The sequence below is a fragment of the Zingiber officinale genome, chromosome 2B, assembly GCF_018446385.1.
Source record: "Zingiber officinale cultivar Zhangliang chromosome 2B, Zo_v1.1, whole genome shotgun sequence".
NCBI lineage: Eukaryota > Viridiplantae > Streptophyta > Magnoliopsida > Zingiberales > Zingiberaceae > Zingiber > Zingiber officinale.
Genome location: NC_055989.1, coordinates 118,281,093 through 118,303,268, shown reverse-complemented (window position 1 = coordinate 118,303,268; position 22,176 = coordinate 118,281,093). Strand labels below are relative to the sequence as shown.

The following is a 22,176-nucleotide window of genomic DNA, read 5'->3' as shown; positions in this document are numbered from 1 at the left end:
CCTGCTCAAACAGACCTGGTCATTCTGCTCTGCAGATTTGGTCTTCCTTTCTGCAGACCTGCTGAAACAAACCTGATCATTCGGCTTTGCAGACCTGGTCTTCCTTTCTGCAGACTTACTGTTCTGGTCTGCCGCTCTGCAGATCTGTTTGCTACTCTGGTCTGCCGCTTTGCAGATCTGTTCTGCTACTCTGGTCTGCCGTTTTGCAGACCTGCTCTGCCACTCTGGTCTATCGCACTGCAGCGCTGGTCTGCTGCTCTGCCCTGCTGCTCTGCAGACCTGCTCTACCGCTCTGGTCTGCTGCTCTGCAGACCTGCCTTGGTCTTCCGCTCTGGTCTACCGCTCTGCAGACCCACTCTTCCGCTCTGCAGACCTGCTCTATCGCTCTGCAGACCTGCCCTGTCGCTCAGCTCTGCTGCGTTACGGAAACCAGTCCCTGCTGGCAGCCTAAGATTATCTGCTCAGGTCATTTCGACAGTAAGTTGAATTTAAATTCTGTGTAAGTTTTAAATTCAACTAAGTTCCCTAAAATCTCCGGCAACAGATTATTTGTGTCTAACATACGCTACTTTGATATTTATAAAAAAAAACATACTTTTTAAAGTGCATTTTTCATTTTATCATTATGACAAATCTGACTTTTTACTTTTCTATATTGATTCTCACTCTCTCTTTTATTCCTCTCTTCTATGCATACAACCAATTTTATTTTTACTTTTAAAGTGCATTTCCAATTTCAAAGGTCTTTGAGTTGAATAGTCATATAACATCTTGATTAAATGAATCCATTACCAAAACGATTCAGCACAAAGGCATTAGACAAAAGCCATTACTTTAAACAATGATGAGGAGAAAGCACGCCGGGAGAATTCTGCCCAACCTCATCGTGCAAGTTTTGAACTTGGCCATCACATAAGCCCCAAAAAGTGATTTTATTTTTTTTTACAAATAAGTGCGCTAATATTACACTAAATAAGCGTACTAACACTACACCAATTACTAAATAATCTAAACAGATAGTCAACCTCTAACAACATTTATATTACATTTGGGCTTGATATGCATCATATCAGGTCCAACGTGGAGGTTTTTTTACTGATTCTTTCTTATTATATTTCAACACTTTCTGGAAGTCAAAACAAACAATGGATAACACAATTAAACTCCTTGCAACATTAGAAATCCACAGAAACTAAAATGACACAATCGGAGCTCTCTAGATCCATTAGTGGGTTTGACTAAAATCCACTGATGGACTTAGAGAGCTCTGATTGCATCTATATCAGTTTTTGTGGATTTCTGATATTGCAAAGAATTCTAATATATTATCCATTGTTTATTTTGACTTCCAAAAGGTGCTAAAATATAATAAGAAAGAATCAATAAAAATCCTCATATGTTGGGTCTGATATGACCATTACTTTAAACAATGGCGAGGAGAAAACACGCTGGGAGAATTCTACCCAACCTCATCGTGCAAGTTTTGAACTTGGCCATCACAGAAGCCCCAAAAAGTGATTATTTTTTTTAAAAGATAAGCGTGCTAATACTACACTAAATAAGCGTGCTGACACTACACCAATTAGTAAATAATCTAAACATATAGTCAACTCTAACTATAGTTATATTGCATTTGGGTTTGATATGAATTCTATCAGGCTCAACATGGAGGTTTTTTTATTGATTCTTTCTTATTATATTTTAACACCTTTTGAAAGTCAAAATAAACAATGGATAACATATTTGAACTCCTTGTAATACCAAAAATCCATAGAAACTGAAATTTTGTTACCAAATTGGTAACAAAAATAAATTCGTCACTGATTTCGTCCCCAAATTCGTTGCTAGGTTTGCAGCAAAGCAAATATTCATTCCAAATTTGTATAGGATATTGCGACAAATAATGTTTTTGTTGCAAATTTGACGACGAATTTGGGGACGAAAATATTATTCGTCGTCAATTTCATCTCCAAATTCATTGTCAAATTTGCAATAACAAAATATTTGTTCAAGAAGTTGGCAACAAGAGGTTTGGGACGAAAATATTTTCGTCGCAGAATTCGTCCCAAAAAATTTTACAACATTTTTTTTTTTTATAAATTCGTCCCAGATTTCATCCCAGAACAGTGTATTTTTTTTAGTGTTGGTGGGATATTGTGATTTTGTATATGTTAATATATATTAAATTATATCATGATAAAATTATATTAAAATAATGATGAATTTAAAATTTATATTAAATTTAAATTCGATTGCTAATTATTAAACCGTAGCCATGCTAAATTTTGAACACTAGCATGACGTCCATTCCTTATCAAGTGGAGGTCGATTTTGCTAGCCGGACTCTGGATCTTTAAGATTAGCTTTTCTTGTATTTATCATTTTCAAATATGGTCAAATATAATGTAGCTACAAATTGTTAGATGATGTTGGACGATTTGAAAAGCTACAGAACAGGATTCAAGGGATGATGTAATAAGCCTATAATCAACAGAAAACTCGTTAGAGGGTGTCGGGGGACTAATATAGCAAAGTCTCTCTAATGCCTAATTTAGCTTCACTTCTAAAAGAGTAGGAAATCTCTTAAAGCATAGGTTTTCTAGTGCACACCTTTACCGAGCTATTAACATTGAATATTTATAAGAGATGAAGGGAGATGACACTCCCGTAGGCGTCGATGATTTCCACGGGGATTATTATCTCGAGAGACTGTTAAATGGAAGTGGTATAAGGTATTTGATCCATGAGACTATTAAAGCACCAACTCCTACGAGTACATAGTTGGTTTAGGGAAGTCATCTTGAGGTATCTACTTTTGATGAGATGTTAAACTAGGAGGCTAGCTATCTCCCTGGGAGAGTCAACCAACTTTTGACAAGGTGCCGGTTCACCAAAAATATAAATTATTACCCCATACCACCACGTACAAAGTTCATCATTAAGCACTATAAACTTCACGGGTGCAAGAAATAAGAATGTTACATCCCCTCCTTTCTTATTAACTTGAAGGAAATTAACCTTACTCCTTTGCTCCCGCATCTGGGCGCGCAGTGGCGTGAAGCCCCTCCTTTAATAATTTTGGCTAAATCATATCCGTTCATGTTTTGTACTGATAACTGCTGGAATTGGAAATCTTGCACGATGTGCAGACTTGCTAATTGCGGGAGGCCATGCGCATCAACTCCTCGTCCTTGACTAGTGCGCTAAGCGTCTCGGGCGAAAGGCACACCTCCATCATGATGCTCCCTTTCTCAGGCCCTGGAAACACAGTCAGAATCCCATCTGCCTTGTTTCCTGCTCCACTCCTCACGCCCACCGGTCTCCCCCATCCGAAGTCATTCCCATACACATTGAACCTCGGAGAACTACCCGTTGCCAGGCCACTCGACTTGGACTTGCTGCCCACGTAACCGAACGACGGCGTCGCCACCCAGTCCGTTAGGTAATTTCGCACAGAGATATCATTGAACGAAGCAACCGTTTGGTTGAGTTGCCACGCCGCCCAACCGAGCCCGCGCTGCAGCAATTCCCCTGCCGTCACCTTCCGCGTCGTGGCCACGTGGACCGCGTTGCCGAGGTAACTTTCTGGCAGTGGGGGAGTCAACCTTGTCCTGCACCCGATGAGAATCGCGGACCACGTCTCCAGGTTAGGATCGAGGCGACGCGCCCGAGTCACGGACACCCAGATGAACGAGAGCAGAGACTGGAGGGAGGAGATTTGGCCGTCGGTTCCCATCTCAGCGTTCACCGTAGCCTTGAGCTTGGCCACCTCGGCGGCTGAGAAGTGGAAGGCGCACACCTCCACGGGAGCGTAGACAGGCCTCCTAATGAAATCGTTTGCGCTGCCGAACGGGAGACGGATCGGTGGATTGCAGGAGTCTAGGAACCAACGGTCGACGGCCATGGGGTTGCTGACCTCGGGACAGCTGCCGCTTCGGCAGATCTGCGACCAGGAGTTGAAGAAGTTCCAGAAGACAGTGCCGTCAGCCACGGCATGGTTGAGGGAGCAAGCGATGAAGATCCCATCGGCGAGCTCAGTGACTTGGACGGCGAGAAGTGGTAAGCAATGGCCGTCGTAGCTGAGAGCGCCGTTAAGGGGGAAGAAGGATCGCACGACGGGGGGCACATAGAGCGAGTGGAGTATGCTGGAGACGGTCACACTTGGGGCGGACGCGTGGATGAAACCGGCTCCTTCGTCGTTGCACTTGAGGGAGATGGAAAGCGAAGGAGGGGAATTGGATAGGTTGGCGACGGAGAGGCGGCCGGCCAAGGGAAAAAATCGGTCGACGGCAGCGGCGAAGGAATCGCGGAGCCGGGAAATGCTAAGGGTTGCGTCGGCGTCCGGCGATGGCGGCCAGAGGAAGAGCAAGCCCCTTTGGATGTAGTCGACAGAGATCATCTTCAGATCCCAGGGAGTGAGATGGATCAGTCGACCGCCGTCTTCCTCGCCGGGGCGAGGGGATGGTCGGACTGGGAAATTAGAAAGGATGCGTACTTCACTATTCTCCGTCATATCTAGATCTAGATCTAGATCTGGTCTTCTAATATTTGTCCATAAATAATTGATTTAAAAAGGCGTCAATCCGTTCATTCAAGTGGTGTGAGGAAATTTCCCGAAAGCTTCAACTGCGATATCGCATCTCCCAGATGATTCAATAATTGCCGGCCCATACAGACAAGTTACGGAACCTTCATCCAACAGCGATAGCTGCTGGGAAGATAGAGAAGTCATTAAGGCTTCCATTATCCATTGAGAATCGGACTTATCCACGACACCATCACTCTTAATCATGTGACAGTGCGATAATTGAGATATAAAATAGTGTCACATTATATTATTTTAGGATTAAAATTTGGCACATTTAAGTATATTATTTTTTCATTCCTTAGCCATTTACATCAATAACTAACTAATAATCATATGAGACACTAAAACAAATAAATCATTTTTTATCACATATGCACCAGCCTGTCCAGGCCCTAAAAGCTTCAACTGTTTGATGCAAAGGATGCATGCACATAAAAAAAAATCAATAATTTTATAAAAAAAATATAATTTTTTAAATATATTTTTCATTTTATCCTCCTGATCAATTTAACTTTTAACTTTTCTCTATTGATTCTCACTCTCTCTTTTATTCCTCTTTCATATGCATGCAACCAATCTTATTTTTACTTTTTAAGTACATTTCCAATTTCAAAGGTACGAGAGTTGAATAGTCATATAACATCTAGATTAAATGAATCCATTACCAAAATCATTCAGCATAAAGGCATTAGACAAAAACCATTACTTTAAACAATGACGAGGAGAAAGCACGTCGGGAGAATTCTGCCCAACCTCATCGTGCAAGTTTTGAACTTGGCCATCACAGAAGCCCCAAAAAGTGATTATTTTTTTTACAAATAAACGTGCTAATATTACACTAAATAAGCGTACTAGCACTACACCAATTACTAAACAATCTAAACAAATAGTCAACCTCTAACTACATTCATATTGCATTTGGGCCTGACATACATCATATCAGGCCCCAACGTGGAGGTTTTTTTGCCGATTCTTTCTTATTATATTTCAATATTTTCTGCAAGTCAAAACAAACAATGGATAGCACATTTAAACTCATTGCAACATCAGAAATCCACAAAAATTGAAATGGACGCAATCGAAGCTCTCTAGATCCATTAGTGAGTTTTGACTAAAATTCACTGATGGACTTAGAGAGCTCTGATTACGTCCATGTTAGTTTTTGTAAATTTCTGATATTGCAAAGAGTTTTAATATGCTATCCATTATTTATTTTGACTTCCAGAATGTGCTAAAATATAATAAGAAAGAATCAGCAAAAATCCTCATACGATGGCCCTGATATGACCATTACTTTAAACAATGACGAGGAGAAAACACGCTGGGAGAATTCTACCCAACCTCATCGTGCAAGTTCTGAACTTGGCCATCACAGAAGCCCTAAAAAGTGATTATTTTTTTTAAAGATAAGCGTGCTAACACTACACCAAATAAGCGTGCTAACACTACACCAATTAGTAAATAATCTAAACAGATAGTCAACTCTAACTACATTTTATTGCATTTGGGCCTAATATGGATCTTATCAGGCTCAACATGGAGGTTTTTTTGTTGATTCTTTTTTATTATATTTTAACACCTTTTGGAAGTCAAAATAAACAATGAATAGCATATTTGAACTCCTTGCAATATCAGAAATCCACAGAAACTGAAATGGATGTAATCGGAGCTCTCTAGGTCCATCAGTCAAAATCCACTGATGGACTTAGAGAACTCTGATTGTGCACATTTCAGTTTCTGTGGATTTCTGATGTTGCAAAGAGTTTAAATATGCAATCCATTATTTATTTTGACTTCTAAAAGGTGTTAAAATATGATAAAAAAATAATAATAATAAAACCTTCACATTAGGCCTGATATGAATCATATCAGGCCTAAATGCAATATGAATGTAGTTAGAGGTTGGCTATCTGTTTATATTATTTAGTAATTAGTGTAGCGTTAGCACGTTGGGCCTGATATGATTCATATCAGGCCCAACGTAGAGGTTTTTTTTTACTGATTCTTTCTTATTATATTTTAACATCTTTTAGAAGTCAAAATAAATAATGGATAATATATTTGAACTCCTTGCGATATCAGAAATCTACAGAAATTGAAATGGGCGCAATCAGAGCTCTCTAGGTCCATCAGTGGATTTTAGTCAAAACCTACTAATGGACTTAGAGAATTTTGATTGTGCCCATTTTAATTTCTATGGATTTTTGATGCTGTAAGGAGTTCAAATATGCTATCCATTATTTATTTTTGACTTCTAGAAGGTGCTAAAATATAATAAGAAAGAATCAGTAAAAAATCTCCTACCGATGAACCTAAAGAGCTCTGATTGTGCCCATTTCAGTTTTTGTGGATTTCTGATGTTGCAAGGAGTTTTAATATGTTGTCCATTGTTTATTTTGACTTCCAAAAGGTATTAAAATATAATAAGAAATAATCAACAAAAAAACCTCCACGTTGGGTCTGATAGGATTCATATCAGGTCCAAATGCAATATGAATATAGTTAGAGGTTGGCTATCTATTTAGATTATTTAGTAATTGGTATAGTGTTAGCACGCTTATTTGGAGTAGTGTTAGCACGCTTATCTATAAAAAAAAATTACTTTTGGGGGCTTCTGTGATGGCTAAGTTCAGACCTTGCATGATGAGGTTTGGCAGAATTCTCCCATCGTTCTTTCTCCTCGCCATTGTTTAAAGTAATGGCTTTTGTCTAATGTCTTTGCGCTGAATGGTTTTGGTAATGGATTCATTTAATCCAGATGTTGTATGGCTATTCAACTCTTAGAACTTTGAAATTGGAAATGCACTTAAAAAGTAAAAATAAGATTAGTTGCATGCATAAAAGAGAGGAATAGAAGAGAGAGTGAGAATCAACAGAGAAAAGTAAAAAGTCAGATTTGTTAGAAAGATAAAATGGGAAATGCACTTAAAAAGGTGCATTCTTTGGTAAATATAAAAGTAGCGTACACCTTTTGGTAAATTTAAAAATCTGCATGCGCCCTTTAGTAAATTGCCGAAAAATCATTTATGTTTCTTTTTTCCATCCATTTGCCTTTTTAACGTAGATGCTTATAACTATACATAGGTGTAGGCCTTTAAGAAAAAAAAAATCTCACTCCCTAGCTTATTTGACAATTGATTATAAGTTGATATATTTTTTCTTAGTACGTAGATAAAATTGACCCCTCAAAAAGTAAGTCAAAGTACGGAGAATCAGTTGATGTCGAGGTTAAAGTCAAGCGGTCAAAATTACATAGTCAAACAGACCAACAATTGTTGACTAGGTTATGTTGGCTGAGCAGACCTCATTACTAATCGAATGTGAAGGGCCGACTAGACCTCCAGAGTGGCTGTCCTTCGCAACTTACAGACAAGGTTTGAAGATGAGTATTAATTTACCCAGCCTGTCATCCTATCCGATTGGACATAGGAGCCGATTGGACATATTGCACCTCCTCGGTACAATGAAGAGCCGAGTGAAGAACGAGTTGTTGACTGCATTCTATATGGCCGAGCTGGTGATCTCCAAGCCAAGTTGTGACCGGTCGTCTTACAGCGGGACCCAAATGTCTATCATATCGTACTCTTTTAGAAGTTTGTGCAAAAAATGAAAGAAAATATCCTATAGGCAATTAATTGTCCTTTAGAAGCTTCTATCATGTCAAATCACATAAATTTGTGCGCTCATTTAAAGAAAAGTGTCAAAAGCACTTTATAACCTGTCATTTCTTAGAAAAGTTTTGGAAAACGTACTAATGTTTTTAGATACGTGCATAACGCAACAGTGATACTATAAAAGGGGTTTCCATCTACTGGTGGAGATATACGATGCTTCATATTTACACATGCTCTTTGTTACAGTTTGCTTCCACTACTTTCTTTTCTCGAATCGATCACTGATTTGTGCATCGGAGAGACAATGCTGGGGACCCCTTCTTTGGCCTGACACTAACACTCCCTGTGTTGTAGGATAGTGCAGAGTCTTCATCAAGTTAATAGCAAATCCACGTCCCCAGCTCACTGCCTTCACCGATTTCAGATATGATCATATTTTGTGTCGTTTGTGGAAATCTCACCTACATTCGAGACGTGAGGATGGACACTAGATGATTCACCACAGTGATGTTAACTCTAGAAGAGTTAGAGATGTTGTTAAGCACTTGAGCGGCAAAGATGGTGCAACAACAACAAGCAACAACCAAGTGTCGAACGTAACGACCCGGTCGTATCCGCTACGGGCCAACACACTAAACATGGGACTCAAGTGGAGAGTCCCGCCTGGCATCAGCCAAACCACTAATTGATGGGCGCTTTCCATCAAGGACCCGTTCCACTGACCAGCTTGTCACCAACGCCCAATGCTGATCCGATCCCATACCATAGAGCATTATTTAGAACACCTTCAGAAGAGCATGGCCGAGCGGAGAGAACATAAAGATCATCCTCTGAGAACACGCTCACCCAGGATGTTCGTAAGGGAAAGGCATCTCGAACCGATGATTAATATCTTAAGCGGGTAAACTTGCAGTTCTCCCAAGAAATCCTAAATGACCAGCTGCCAGCTCTTTTTTGACCTTTGTCGATCGAAGAATATGGAGGATTGACTGATTCCAAAGATCATCTACTCAAGTTTAACAATATCACCACACTCCATTAGTACATCGATGGAGTCAAATGTCAAGTGTTTCTCACTGTCTTGTCTGGTTCGGCGCAGAGATGGTTCAGATGACTATCGACTAGATCCATCCGTAGTTTCAAGGATTTCCGAGCGACTTTCCCCCAACACTTCGCCAGCATTTGTCGCTATCAGAAAATGACTGTAAATTTATTTTTACTTAAGCAAGGACCCAAGGAGGCACTACGATCTTTCATCAAAAGATTCAACCAAATGGCCATGGACGTCCTGTCGACCACTCAAGAAATTTTGATAATGATTTCTTCTGATCCCTCATCAAGAAGTATCTAAGTTAAGTAATCCTTTTTCAGTGCATCAATATAAGTCTGATGAAAAATATAAATAGTATATTGATTAAGTTAAGTAGTCCTCTTTCAGCAAATTTCTAACTGGACATTAGTACTTAACTTGACTAACCAAGTAAACATTGCTATCTTCTGATATTTAGTTAGTAACTAAAGGTTAGACATTCAATGATATTTTTTAGATGAATATTATTTTAAATAATATCATGTTCAGGGGAAGATATTTGAAAACTTTTTTCAAAAATAATTTTATTTAAAATGTTTTTTTTGCAAAGTCTTGGTTTAAAATTCTTTTAAAACCTTACTAAACTTTGCAAATGGTTCAACAATTACTTCTTAAATATTTCTAAAATAATTTTGTTTTTTACAAAATGACAACAAAATTAAGACATTGCTCGAAACAATAGAAATACTGAGGTTGCTGACCCAAGTGTGGGAGCCATAAAATATACGGCTAGATCATGATCTATTGTGGAGCATGCAATAGAGCAATAGAGTGTGCTGAGTTTATAATAAATTTATATAAGTACTTCTTTATAATTATCAATGAACTAATTTTAATTTATAAACAAATTTGTTTATGCAAGAAGACAATTTACAATGACCAACTGATTGTTGAGTGTGTTATTTAACAATACATATCAAAATAATGACACTTTTATTGATATTCGATCACAGACCATAAATGTAAGTATCTAAACTTTACTACCTCTCACATTTATCAATGACTAGTTTTATCATTTGTATATTAAATAATAATAATATTTTTTTTAAATAGGATGATATGACTGTGAGAGTTGCACATGTCACATGATATTATAAATAATATATATTATGAGATTTTTTATGGAAGCAAAAAGAACTCCCTTTACGACCTTAGCTCTTAGGCAAAGGTTGTATTTAATCATGTGTTATGTACTCTTAGGTTCAAGGGTGGTTCGAGTTCTTCATCGGCTGAAGTTCAAATATTAAGGATGAAGAACCTAGAATTGAGAGTTTGGGTCATGACAATAGAGCAATCAATGGAAGATCGGGTCCAAGCGGTAGTAGACTATTAGGTCAAGGCAACAGTAGACCTGTCAATACAAGATTTAATGTCTTGTTTTATGTTGTCTCATTCATTAGCTCATCCTCATCCTTTTCTTGAAATTTCAACTCCAAGAGCCATTGAAGAGTAGATTATATAGGTTGTGTTTTGGCCATAAATATTTTTAGATAAATATTTGTATGTTAAAGTTGATGATTTGAATGCCGTTACTAAATATTAAATTGATTGGTGTTAATATTATAATTGTGTAGAGTTGGGACTAGTTACTAATATAATTCTGCATATTGGTGTGATATTGTGATTTTGTATATGTTAATATATATTAAATTGTATCATGCTAAAATTATATTAAAATAATGATGAATTTAAAATTTTTATCGTTAATTTAATGATTAAATTTAAATTCGATTGCTAATTATTAAACCGTAGCCATGCTAATTTTTTGACCTAATTAACAATAGCATGACATCCAATCCTTATCAAGCGGAGGTCGATTTTGCTAGCCGGACTCTGGATCTTTGAAATTAGCTCTTCTTGTATTTATCATTTTCAAATATGGTCAATATGATGTAACTACAAATTGTTGGATGACGTTGGACGATTTGAAAAGATAGAGAACAGGATTCCAGGGATGATGTAATAAGCCTATAATCAATAGAAAACTCGTTAGAGGGTGTCGGGGACGATTATAGCAAAGTCTCTCTAATGCCTAAGTTAGCTTCACCTCTAAAAGAGTAGGAAATCCCTCAAAGCATAGGGTTTCTAGTGCATACCTTTACAGAGCTATTAACATTGAATATTTATAAGAGATGAAGGGAGATGATACTCCCGTAGATGTCGATGATTTCCACAGGGATTATTATCTCGAGAGACTGTTAAATGGAAGTCGGTATAAGGGATTTGATCCATGCATGAGACTATTATATTAAAGCACCAATTCCTACGAGTACGTAGTTGGTTTAGGGTAGTCATCTTGAGGTATCTACTTTTGATGAGATGTTAAACTAGGAGGCTAGCTATCTCCTTGGGAGAGTCAACCAACTTTTGACAAGGAGCCGGTTCACAAAATACAAATTATTACCCCATACCACCACGTACAAAGTTCATCATTAAGCACTATAAAATTCACGGGTGAAAGAAATAAGAATGTTACATCCCCTCCTTTCTTATTAACTTGAAGGAAATTAACCTTACTCCTTTGCTCCCGCATCTGGGCGCGCAGTGGTGTGAAGCTCCTTTAAATATTTTGGCTAAATCATCTCCGTTCATGTTTTGTACTGATAACTGCTGGAATTGGAAATGTTGCACGATGTGAAGCCTTGCTAATTGCAGGAGACCATGCGCATCAGCTCCTCGTCCTTGACTAGTGCGCTAAGCGTCTCGGGCAAAAGGCACACCTCCACCCCAATGCTCCCCTTCTCAGGCCCTGGATACACAGTCACCTTCCCATCTATCTTGTTTCCTGCTCCACTCCTCACGCCCACCGGTCTCCCCCATCCGAAGTCATTCCCATACACATTGAACCTCGGAGAACTACCCGTTGCCAGGTCACTCGACTTGGACTTGTTGTCCACGTAATTGAACGACGGCGTCGCCACCCAGTCCGTTAGGTAATTTCGCACCCAGGAATCATTGAACGAAGCAACCGTTTGGTTGAGTTGCCACGCCGCCCAACCGAGCCCGCGCTGCAGCAATTCCCCTGCCGTCACATTCCGCGTCGTGGCCATGTGGACCGCGTTGCCGAGGTAACTTTCTGGCAGTGGGGGAGTCACCCTTGTTCTGCACCCGATGAGAATCCTATACGACGTCTCCATGTTAGGATCGAGGCGACGCGCCCGAGTCACGGACACCCAGATGAACGAGAGCAGAGACTGGAGGGAGGAGATTTGGCCGTCGGTGCCCATCTCAGCGTTCACCGTAGCCTTGAGCTTGGCCACCTCGGCGGCTGAGAAGTGGAAGGCGCACTCCTCCACGGGAGTGTAGACAGGCCTCCTGATGAAATCGTTTGCGCTGCCGAACGGGAGACGGATCGGTGGATTGCAGGAGTCTAGGAACCAACGGTCGACGGCCATGGGGTTGCTGACCTCGGGACAGCTGCCGCTTCGGCAGATCTGCGACCAGGAGTTGAAGAAGTTCCAGAAGACAGTGCCGTCAGCCACGGCATGGTTGAGGGAGCAAGCGATGAAGATCCCATCGGCGAGCTCAGTGACTTGGACGGCGAGAAGTGGTAAGCAATGGCCGTCGTAGCTGAGAGCCCCGTTAAGGGGGAAGAAGGATCGCACGACGGGGGGCACATAGAGCGAGTGGAGTATGCTGGAGACGGTCACACTTGGGGCGGACGCGTGGATGAAGTCGGCTCCTTCGTCGTTGCACATGAGGGAGATGGAAAGCGAAGGAGGGAAAGTGGATAGGTTGGCGACGGAGAGGCGGCCGGCCAAGGGAAAAAATCGGTCGACGGCAGCGGCGAAGGAATCGCGGAGTCGGGAAATGCTAAGGGTTGCGTCGGCGTCCGACGATGGCGGCCAGAGGAAGAGAGTGCCCTTTTGGATGTAGTCGACGGAGAGCAACTTCAGATCCCAGGAAGTGAGATGGATCAGTCGACCGCCGTCTTCCTCGCAGGGGCGAGGGGATGGTCGGACTGAGAAATTAGAAAGGATGCGTACCTCACTATTCTCCGTCATATCTAGATCTGGTCTTCTAATATTTGTCCACAAATAATTGATTTAAAAAGGCGTCAATCCGTTCATTCAAGTGGTGACGAAATTTCCCGAAAGCTTCAACTGCGATAACGCTTCTCCCAAATGATTCAATATCGCCGGCCCACACAGACAAGTTACGAACCTTCATCCAACAGCGACGCGCAGTCGTGACGTTATCAGCTCAATTTCACTATAAAAAAATATGTTATTTATTCTCTATTTTCTTCCGTCTTTTTTTAAAACACTTCTGTTGAAAAATTTTCTAAATTAAAATTTTTCTCGTCGTTCTCTCTCTCCCTTCCGTCATCTCCGTCGTCTGTCGTCCGTCGTCCGTCGTGGCTGAGCGATGCTCGCCGGGAAAGTTTCACCGGTCTCTTCAATCTCACAGCTGTTGTGAGAGCTTACCACCTCTCGATTTATACTGGGCGACGCTTTGTGCGTGACCATGAGCGACGCGCAATCGTGACGTTGCCAGCTCGATTTCCCTATAATAAGGTGTCTATGACACTTAAGAAGAAACAAAACTTATAATCCAAAACTTAACAAATCCATCCAAAAGATTTTATAATTTGCGGGAAGCATTTGAATGTGTTAGAGTTTGTTGTGGACCTAATTTTTTCACTAGTACTTCTCTTACAACAAGGCCTTATGAGACTGTTATCCAACAAGACTTATCCTTCAAGGACATTTTAAGTCCAAAGCCTCATTTCTTTCGGAATATGAAAAACTAGACCAAAGAAATATCTAGGAAATATATGACTTTAAGCAAAACTTCAACTGCTACTAGTCAACTGACTCTAACAGCTATTAGCAATAAACCCAATGATTCTTCTTTAGAACAATTTCTAATACTTTCTAAATTTATGGAGCTTGTGCATAAAGGATAGATTCAAGACATTTCTAGCATATATGTTTATTATAACACATAATACAGTTATCAATGAAGATTTCAACATACTTATCCACAATGCAACACTCTAGCTATTTGCACAAATGAGTGTCATTGTCACATCCTATACTCTATATTGAAGGCTAATATCCTCTATGAAGACTTTCAGACAATAGAGTATAAAGATATAATTATTACTCTCTTAACTTTAATGGGTTACGATCTGTTCAATATGCTATGGATTATAGATTTAGAGCTGTCAAAATATTTTTTTAACAATGTTAGAAATAATAACAATGGATGCGTTGGAAAAATAAATAATGCCAATTTTCTTACATATTGATAGCACCTCTCCAGAATGGTTAACTACCAAAATACTTGATTAGATTTCAAATTGAAAGCCTACTTAAAGATGATGAGTTTCCACAATGGAAACCTATAATAAGTTAGATTAAGAAGCTAAATAGATTTTGATCCTGTCCGAGCGCTGGGTCGACGGACGCTGGGGACGTGGCACGCTCCACTATCTTCGACTGGTGGTGTGGCTCTCTGACGATCCTGCAAAGAAACCGAGCCGGGAGGGGTTCCCTGGCGACAGCCCTCCGACGCTCAAGTCAGGCAACGAACGAGGCATAGTAACGTGGCTACAGTAAATAGTTGCGCATACCTTTGTTGACGTCTAGGGTCTTTATATAGGACCCCGGAGAAGCGCGGGCACGTTTCCCGTCACGTGCACGCTTCCCCAAACATACCTTAACAAGCCTGTGTCAGAAAAGTGCTTCTGGCGCCATTCTGTAATCGTCCGAGCATATCCCGGATACGACGGTGGAAGCTTTTGTCCTCTTGCGTTCCTTGTCTGTTTCAGGGCCGAGCGGATAGGCCGCTCGGCACGCATCTCACTCCTGCAACGGTCATATGCTCAGCTAAGCCTGCTTCTGCCTGTGTTGCCTTGCGCACCGGCCGAACGGTGACCCCGCTCGACCCTTGAACCTTTTTATCGTGAACATCGGAAACCCGACCCTTAGTCAGGTTGTACTCCATTCGGTTCGGAGAACTCCTGGCCGGTCGGCCAGTCTTCGGGTCGCTTCGACCGATCAGCCAATCTTCGGGTTGACTATCTTGACTTTGACCTCTTCGTGTCGTTGACCCTTTGCTGACGAGGATCCCCCGTCCTTATCACCGGATCACATGTCTCCCCTTCAAGTCTAGTCGAAGGAGGCGCCGAGTCCGACTGACTGGACTATGAATTTGGTCGAGCGACCTTCACTTCGCCACTTCCGAAAGTGTATTCCCGATCAGCTCTAGGAGGTCCCTTAGGCCGATCGGCAAGTTGGTGGCCATGCCTTGTAATTTTGATCTCCTTTCGTTGCTTGTCACGCTACTATTCTAGGGGTGGTCGGCGTCGTCGGGTTTCCTCGGAATTCGTGCCAATCCTCATTAAGCTGCCCATGCGCGGGTAATGGCGCTCATTAAATGTCGTCCAATCATTGATAGCCACTTGGCATATCCGCCGTCATCGTACGGCGGGGGCGTAAACTCTGATGGGACATACGTCGGTTCAAATTTGACGGTCCGATGTCCTCGATTCTTTCGATGACCTGGATCGGACGATTGTTGTGAACCGAGACCGGGGTTTAAGAGGCGCCGGCACTGAACCTCCATCTCTCACCTTTGCCTTTGCGTTTTTGGCGACTTCTTCCGCGACCATCCTCCCAGCGTCCGCTTGCCTTGGTGCTCCGACAAACTCTCGGCCTTCTCCCTCGCACTTTACTCCCAGTAAGCCCCTTCCTATCTCTGCGTTCTTTCGATTTCTTCTTTTTTGGTGATCTTTGCACTGGTTCACTGTAGTTTCCGTCTTCTTCTCCAACCCTCTCAATCTTCTTTCCTCGGCTCTTCCTTTCTTGCTATTGTCTTGGCGATGGCTAGCACTTCGCAGCCTTTCGGTCCTTCCCCCGGCCTATGGTATATGACCATGGTCAGCCGTTTCGACGAAACTGACGCCGGGCGTTTCCTTAATGAATTTGAATTGCCTTCCGACCATAGACTAGTTTTAGCCACCTTTTCCGATCGGCCCCATAACCCGCCGACCGACACTGTTTGCTTCTTCCACGATCAATTTGTGGCCGGTCTGCGCTTCCCTCTACACTCCTTTATCCGGGAAGTTTGCAATTATTTCCGCATCCCGCTCAGCCAACTTGTACCTAACTCTTTTAGGCTGCTGTGCGGCGTAGTAATCCTCTTTATAGCTGCACGGTATTCCCTTAACCCCCAGAATTTTCCATTACTTTTACTACCCAAAGCAATCCGAGTGGGGTACTTTCCTTTTCCAGTCACAAATCGGCCTCGTCTTCTTCGATAAGATGCCGACCTCGAACAAGTACTGGAAGGAAAATTATTTTTTCCTTCGTTTTCCCGAGCTGCCTTCCTTTCGTACCAAGTGGCAAACCATCGTGCCGAACCCGCCTAACCTCGGCAAGTACAAGAACCAGCCGGAGTATCTTCATGTGGCTAATCTACTGGCCGGCCAGAGGTTCAATATCAGCAAACTACTTCACGAGGGGGTGTTGTATGTATTCGGCTTGAGCCCGATCTGCACAAAGCTCCCGAGCAGCTTGGGTAAGTACTTTCCTTGTCCTTTTTCCTTTTGGTCTAACTGATTTATTCTTCTGTTATGCAGCTGACATCATGTGGCGTGCCAAGGTTGCCGAACAGCTGAAGTTGAAAGCCGCCGAGATTGAGGCGGTGGCATCCAAGGAGATGGCTGATCTAGGCATCGCGCCGGTCGGCTCGCACGAGGGCGAAAGTGAAGAGGCTCCAACTGAGGCCCGAGAGTCTGCCGCTCAGGGCACCACCACTGGAACGACCGGGGATGCTATTGTTGGGTTTTTCGGGCCGCGAAAATCGCTTTTCGCGTCGCGGAAACCCCGAATCACCCAAAGCCATAGATCCGTGCAAGGAAAATTTCCGGAAAACACGAGTACGAGTTTTAATACTTTGATCTACAGTAGATCTACAAAGAAAACATTTTACCTTCGATGCGTGCCCTCGCAAAATCCCGCTTGTCTAAGGTACGTGTCGGATCTCCAAAGTATCAAGAAGTTATTACCTTTCTTCTTGGAGTTCTTAGATTAACTCAATCAACCACCTTCTCCTCACCATGAAAGTCACGGCAACCTCTAGCAAAGAGAAGGGAGAAGCAAGCAAGAAGATGATAGAATGAATGCACACATAACTCCACAAAATCAAAATCCCCCTACCATTAGTGTGGCCGGCCACACAATGTAACCCCCTTCATTAATGTGGTCGGCCACATTAAAACCAAGGGAAGAGTGTAACCCCCATGAGGTGGCATACCTCATGAGGTGGAGGTGATGTGGCAAGGATGAGTCATCCTTATGATATGGCAATACATCAAGTCAAACTTGATGTTTCAAATTCCATTTGGTCAAGTCAAAATTGACCAATTTCTTCCTTGTTGAGTTAAATCCAACCTTTGATTCAAGTCAATTTCAATTTAATGAATCTCAATTCATTAATATAAATTGACTCAATGAATCAAATTTAAATTAGACTCATTCAACAATTGAATCTAATTGAGTCTAACTCAATAAGTCTAATTCGAATCCAATCTTTGGTGCATCATATGAACCTAATCCAATTGGTTCATCATATGAACCTAATCTCCATCCACTTGTTCTTTGTGTGTGACCCAATAGGCTCTTGTAACGTTGGCAATGTTTCTAAACTCCTTTAGAAACATAAGCAATGAGCGGCATCTAGCAATACATCATTGCTACCCAAGTTACAAGAATGTTGAGATCCAACATCACCTTGTGACTATTAATTGTGACTTCTCACAATATATGACAAGTGTCCTTCTATCCTAGACATCTAGATTGATCAATGTGAGGCATAGACCGTGTCATCCTCTGACCAATCTAAATCTTGAACTCCAAGTAGACTCACTCAATCAAATGAGCTCAATATCTCATATTGACTCATTTGGGTATGGCCATACACTTCGTGGTCTTACTCTATCAAGAATATCGATGTCACTCCCGTCATATAGGAGGGATAGATCCCATCTACATCACTCACATCCCTCTGCATAATTCGTTACATACCCAGTAATCGCCTTTATAGTCCACACAGTTACGGGTGACGTTTGACGAAACCAAAGTACATAACTCCTTATGTAGGGATCCATGGTGACTTCAGGTCTAAGGACTAATAGTCATACTAATAGCCACATGAGAAAGTATATGACACTCATATAACGATACATGATACTTTCTCATGGCGGGTCATTCAGTATACATTCTCTAATGCATACCCATGTGTCAGCTTGATATCTCTATATCCATGACTTGTGAGATCAAGTCATCGAGCTGACCTACATGCAAGTCTTATTGTATTAACATTGTCCCTGAATGTTAATACTCGACTAGGAATGATTTAGAGTAGTGTTCCCTATATCATCTCACTATCGATTCAACTAATCGATTGATATAGGTATGAACCTTCTACTCAAGGACGCTATTATACTTAGTCTATTTGGCACTAATACAAATAAGTATAATAACCAAACAAATGCCTTTATTAATATACAAGAATATGATACAATGAGTCCATACAATCATCAAATGATTGGCTCTAGGGCTCTAACTAACAGCTATTTCTTCGGCCGGTCAGCAGCCCGCATCAGAGGACGCTGAGCGACCGGCCGGCGACTCCCCCTTAATAACTCGCAAATGTCGCCGGATCGCCATTGCGCCTGTTGAGTCGGTGATTGAGCCAATCGACGCTCCCCCAGAGGCAACCGACCCGCTACCTGCCGCGCATGAGACCATTTCTTCCGATCGGACCACCTCCCAGCTCGACCAGCCAGCACCTTCGACTGGAGCACCACCCGTTAGCTCCGTGCCCCGGGTCCGCCTTCGGCTCAAGTGCTCGGGCATTACTTCTGCACCGATCGACGAGTCTTCCAGCCGAGCAGTTTCTGCTCAAGCAGATCCGAGCGGCCGCCGAATGATCAAGTTCGTCCTCCGTCTTCCTACGGAGGAATTCCTTTTGGCAGCGGATCAACCTGCCGCCCCCGAGCACCAAATCACTATCCGGGGTCCGCTCGCCCAGACGTGGGAAGATGCAAGGGCTCGTGTGGCTCTGATGACTCCTGGTCAGCTGGCAGACAGCCACATGCAGCAAGCCACCGGGGTATGTTTCTTAAGGCTATCATGATGATCTCACCAGGTTATTGACGTTATCCATCCGAACGCAGCACTGGGTGGAGAACATTGCGGTCAGCAACCGTTTGGCCGAGCTGGAAGAGGAATTGAAGAAGCTTCAAATTTCTGGGGCGCCGGCTGAGGGGCCCCCGTACGCCACGCTCAAGTCCGAGCTAGCCAGAATAGAAAAACTGCTGGCAGCTGAGCAGCGCAAATCTTCCGGCCTGGAAACCAGGGTGGCCGGACTTGAAAACCAAGTCAAGTCCCACGACCATTAGATCACTGTGGCCACCAATAGAAAAAAATAGGGTCGTTGCTGATTTGGACGCGATGAAGGTGGAGGTTCGAGCGCTGGAGCAGCGCGTCACGGAATTGACTAACTTGCTAGCAAAATGATGAAGGAACGCCGTCCGGAATTCCTTGAAACTGGTGATTGAGCCGTCCGGCAGTCTTCGAAACCACCAATGCGCAGATCCAGAAAGCGTTGTGAGGAACACTCGGCATTTTACACCATCTGTGTACTGATGCAGAGTGGCGGTACTGTCGAATTTACCCAGGTGGTCGTCTGGGTCGGTTGTTCCGTTGTACTCCCCGATAGCAGGGGCACATAATGCCTCGGCAGTGGATCGTGGAGAATGGCCTCTGAGAACTGCTGATTGGTCCGCTCGGGAGATGCGTCCACTCGGGGCGCCTTTTCTTTTCTAACGTCCCCGATGGGTGCCTCGTCTGATGAGGATCCCTTGTCTTGATTGGCCTGCGCCACTTCCGAGGGCGTCTGGAAAAGAGCCCGATAAAAAGGTATTGGGGCGGGCGGTGCACCCATCTGTGTGCCAGTCGGCCCCTTGTTTTGCCTCCATATTGAGAGCTGCTCTTGTCAGTCTTCGTGTGGCGCTCTGCCACCCGAAGCTGATGTCGCCTGCTGCACTGCCCGCTCGGCTTGAGTTTTCTGCTGCTGCTCCACAATCTTCGCTGCTCGCGCTTTGACGAGTGCTTCGAGCTCTTCAGGGGAGAGCGTTACCAAAAGTTGACGTCCAGCTTCTTCCATCTTCTTGGCTCAGATTCAGGTGCGTTCCCACAGACGGCGCCAATTTGATCCTGTCCGAGCGCTGGGTCGATGGACGCTGGGGACATGGCACGCTCCGCTATCTTCGACTGGTGGTGTGGCTCTCTGACGATCCTGCAAAGAAACCGAGCCGGGAGGGGTTCCCCGGTGACGGCCCTCCGACGCTCAAGTCAGGCAACGAACGAGGCAGAGTAACGTGGCTACAGTAAATAGTTGCGCATACCTTTGTTGACGTCTAGGGTCTTTATATAGGACCCCGGAGAAGCGCGGGCACGTTTCCCGTCACGTGCACGCTTCCCCAAACATACTTTAACAAGCCTGTGCCAGAAAAGTGCTTCTAGCGTCATTCTGCAATCGTCCGAGCATATCCCGGATGCGACGGTGGAAGCTTCCACTGTACGATTCTATGTACGGTTCGGCCGCCAACTTTGCTGTTTGTCGGCGGCAGGCGTCTCGAGGATGATATTACCTTGTCTCTTTTGTCCTCTTGCGTTCCTTGTCTGTTTCAGGGCCGAGTGGATAGGCCGCTCGGCACGCATCTCACTCCTGCAACGGTCATATGCTCGGCTAAGCCTGCTTCTGCCTGTGTTGCCTTGCGCACTGGCCGAACGGTGACCCCGCTCGACCCTTGAACCTTTTTATCGTGAGCATCGAAAACCCGACCCTTAGTCAGGTTGTACTCCATTCGGTTCGGAGAACTCCTGGCCGGTCGGCCAGTCTTCGGGTCGCTTCGACCGATCAGCCAGTCTTCGGGTTGACTATCTTGACCTTTGACCTCTTCGTACAGTTGACCCTTTGCTGACGAGGATCCCCCGTCCTTATCACCGGATCAGATTTCTTTAATCCCATTAGAAAAGAAACTTTGACACTGGAGAGCAATTATCCAAGGAAGCACGTGGGGATAAGATAATATGGTAGACTTATAAGATTTTCTCCTAGCAAGAGAAACCAATGCAGAAAAAATTTACTGGCCAAAAAAAATAGGAGTCCTAATTTTTTCTTTTCCAATTACAACTGTGTACGTCACTTTAGTCCAATATTATAAAAATTTACCATAACTTCTACGTCACTCATGATGTTTATATCCACTGAAGAAAAGAACCTTGATAATACAGTAGATGATTAATAGTGGACCCAAGATTCTTTAACTTTTCTTTATGTCTTTTCAATATGTCCAAGCTGAGTCAGCATATCTTATCTTTTAGTTATGTAATTTTAATAACTCCTGAAGTCTGAAGACTTACAAATCTTTATGTAAGGACCCTCTATGTCCTTGGCTAAAGTATCGATGCAAGAAGGTGTATAAGAAGGAATATGTGTGCTTACTATAAATTTGTAAGTTTTTAAGTTCATACAAATAAGTAGTGTCTACCCTTTCCGTAAGTCTTTAATCTCTCACATCTTGATGCATTTCCTAGCTTTCTGTTTGCAATAACTAGTCTATAATTTCCTAATTTGTAAGAATGGAAGCTTAATCTATGTTTTTTGAACCTCAGAGAATTGCCCGTTAGCAGGTCCCCTAGCTTGGACTTTCCCATGTGATAGAACGACCGCGTCGCCATCCAGTCCGTTAGGTAATTTCGCACCCAAGAATCCTTGAACAAAGCAACCTTTTGGTTGAGTTGCCACGCCGCCCGACCCAGCCCGCGCTGCAGCAATTTCCCTGCCATTACATTTTGTGTCGT

General features: G+C 42.9%; 2 protein-coding genes across 2 annotated transcripts; both read right to left on the bottom strand.

Annotated features, from left to right (window-relative positions):
• Positions 1–2,886: 2,886 nt before the first annotated feature.
• Positions 2,887–4,592, bottom strand: LOC122046916 (uncharacterized acetyltransferase At3g50280-like). The gene has a single exon (XM_042607875.1). The coding sequence runs from the start codon at positions 4,511–4,513 to the stop codon at positions 3,155–3,157; it is 1,359 nt and encodes a 452-aa protein (XP_042463809.1). The 5' UTR covers positions 4,514–4,592; the 3' UTR covers positions 2,887–3,154.
• Positions 4,593–11,674: 7,082 nt separating this feature from the next.
• On the bottom strand, positions 11,675–13,345 carry LOC122046915 (uncharacterized acetyltransferase At3g50280-like). The gene has a single exon (XM_042607874.1). The coding sequence runs from the start codon at positions 13,294–13,296 to the stop codon at positions 11,938–11,940; it is 1,359 nt and encodes a 452-aa protein (XP_042463808.1). The 5' UTR covers positions 13,297–13,345; the 3' UTR covers positions 11,675–11,937.
• Positions 13,346–22,176: the final 8,831 nt, after the last annotated feature.

Excerpts from the sequence above, each read along its gene's own strand:
- LOC122046916 (XM_042607875.1), bottom strand. The coding sequence starts at position 4,513 with ATGACGGAGAATAGTGAAGTACGCATCCTTTCTAATTTCCCAGTCCGA.
- LOC122046915 (XM_042607874.1), bottom strand. The coding sequence starts at position 13,296 with ATGACGGAGAATAGTGAGGTACGCATCCTTTCTAATTTCTCAGTCCGA.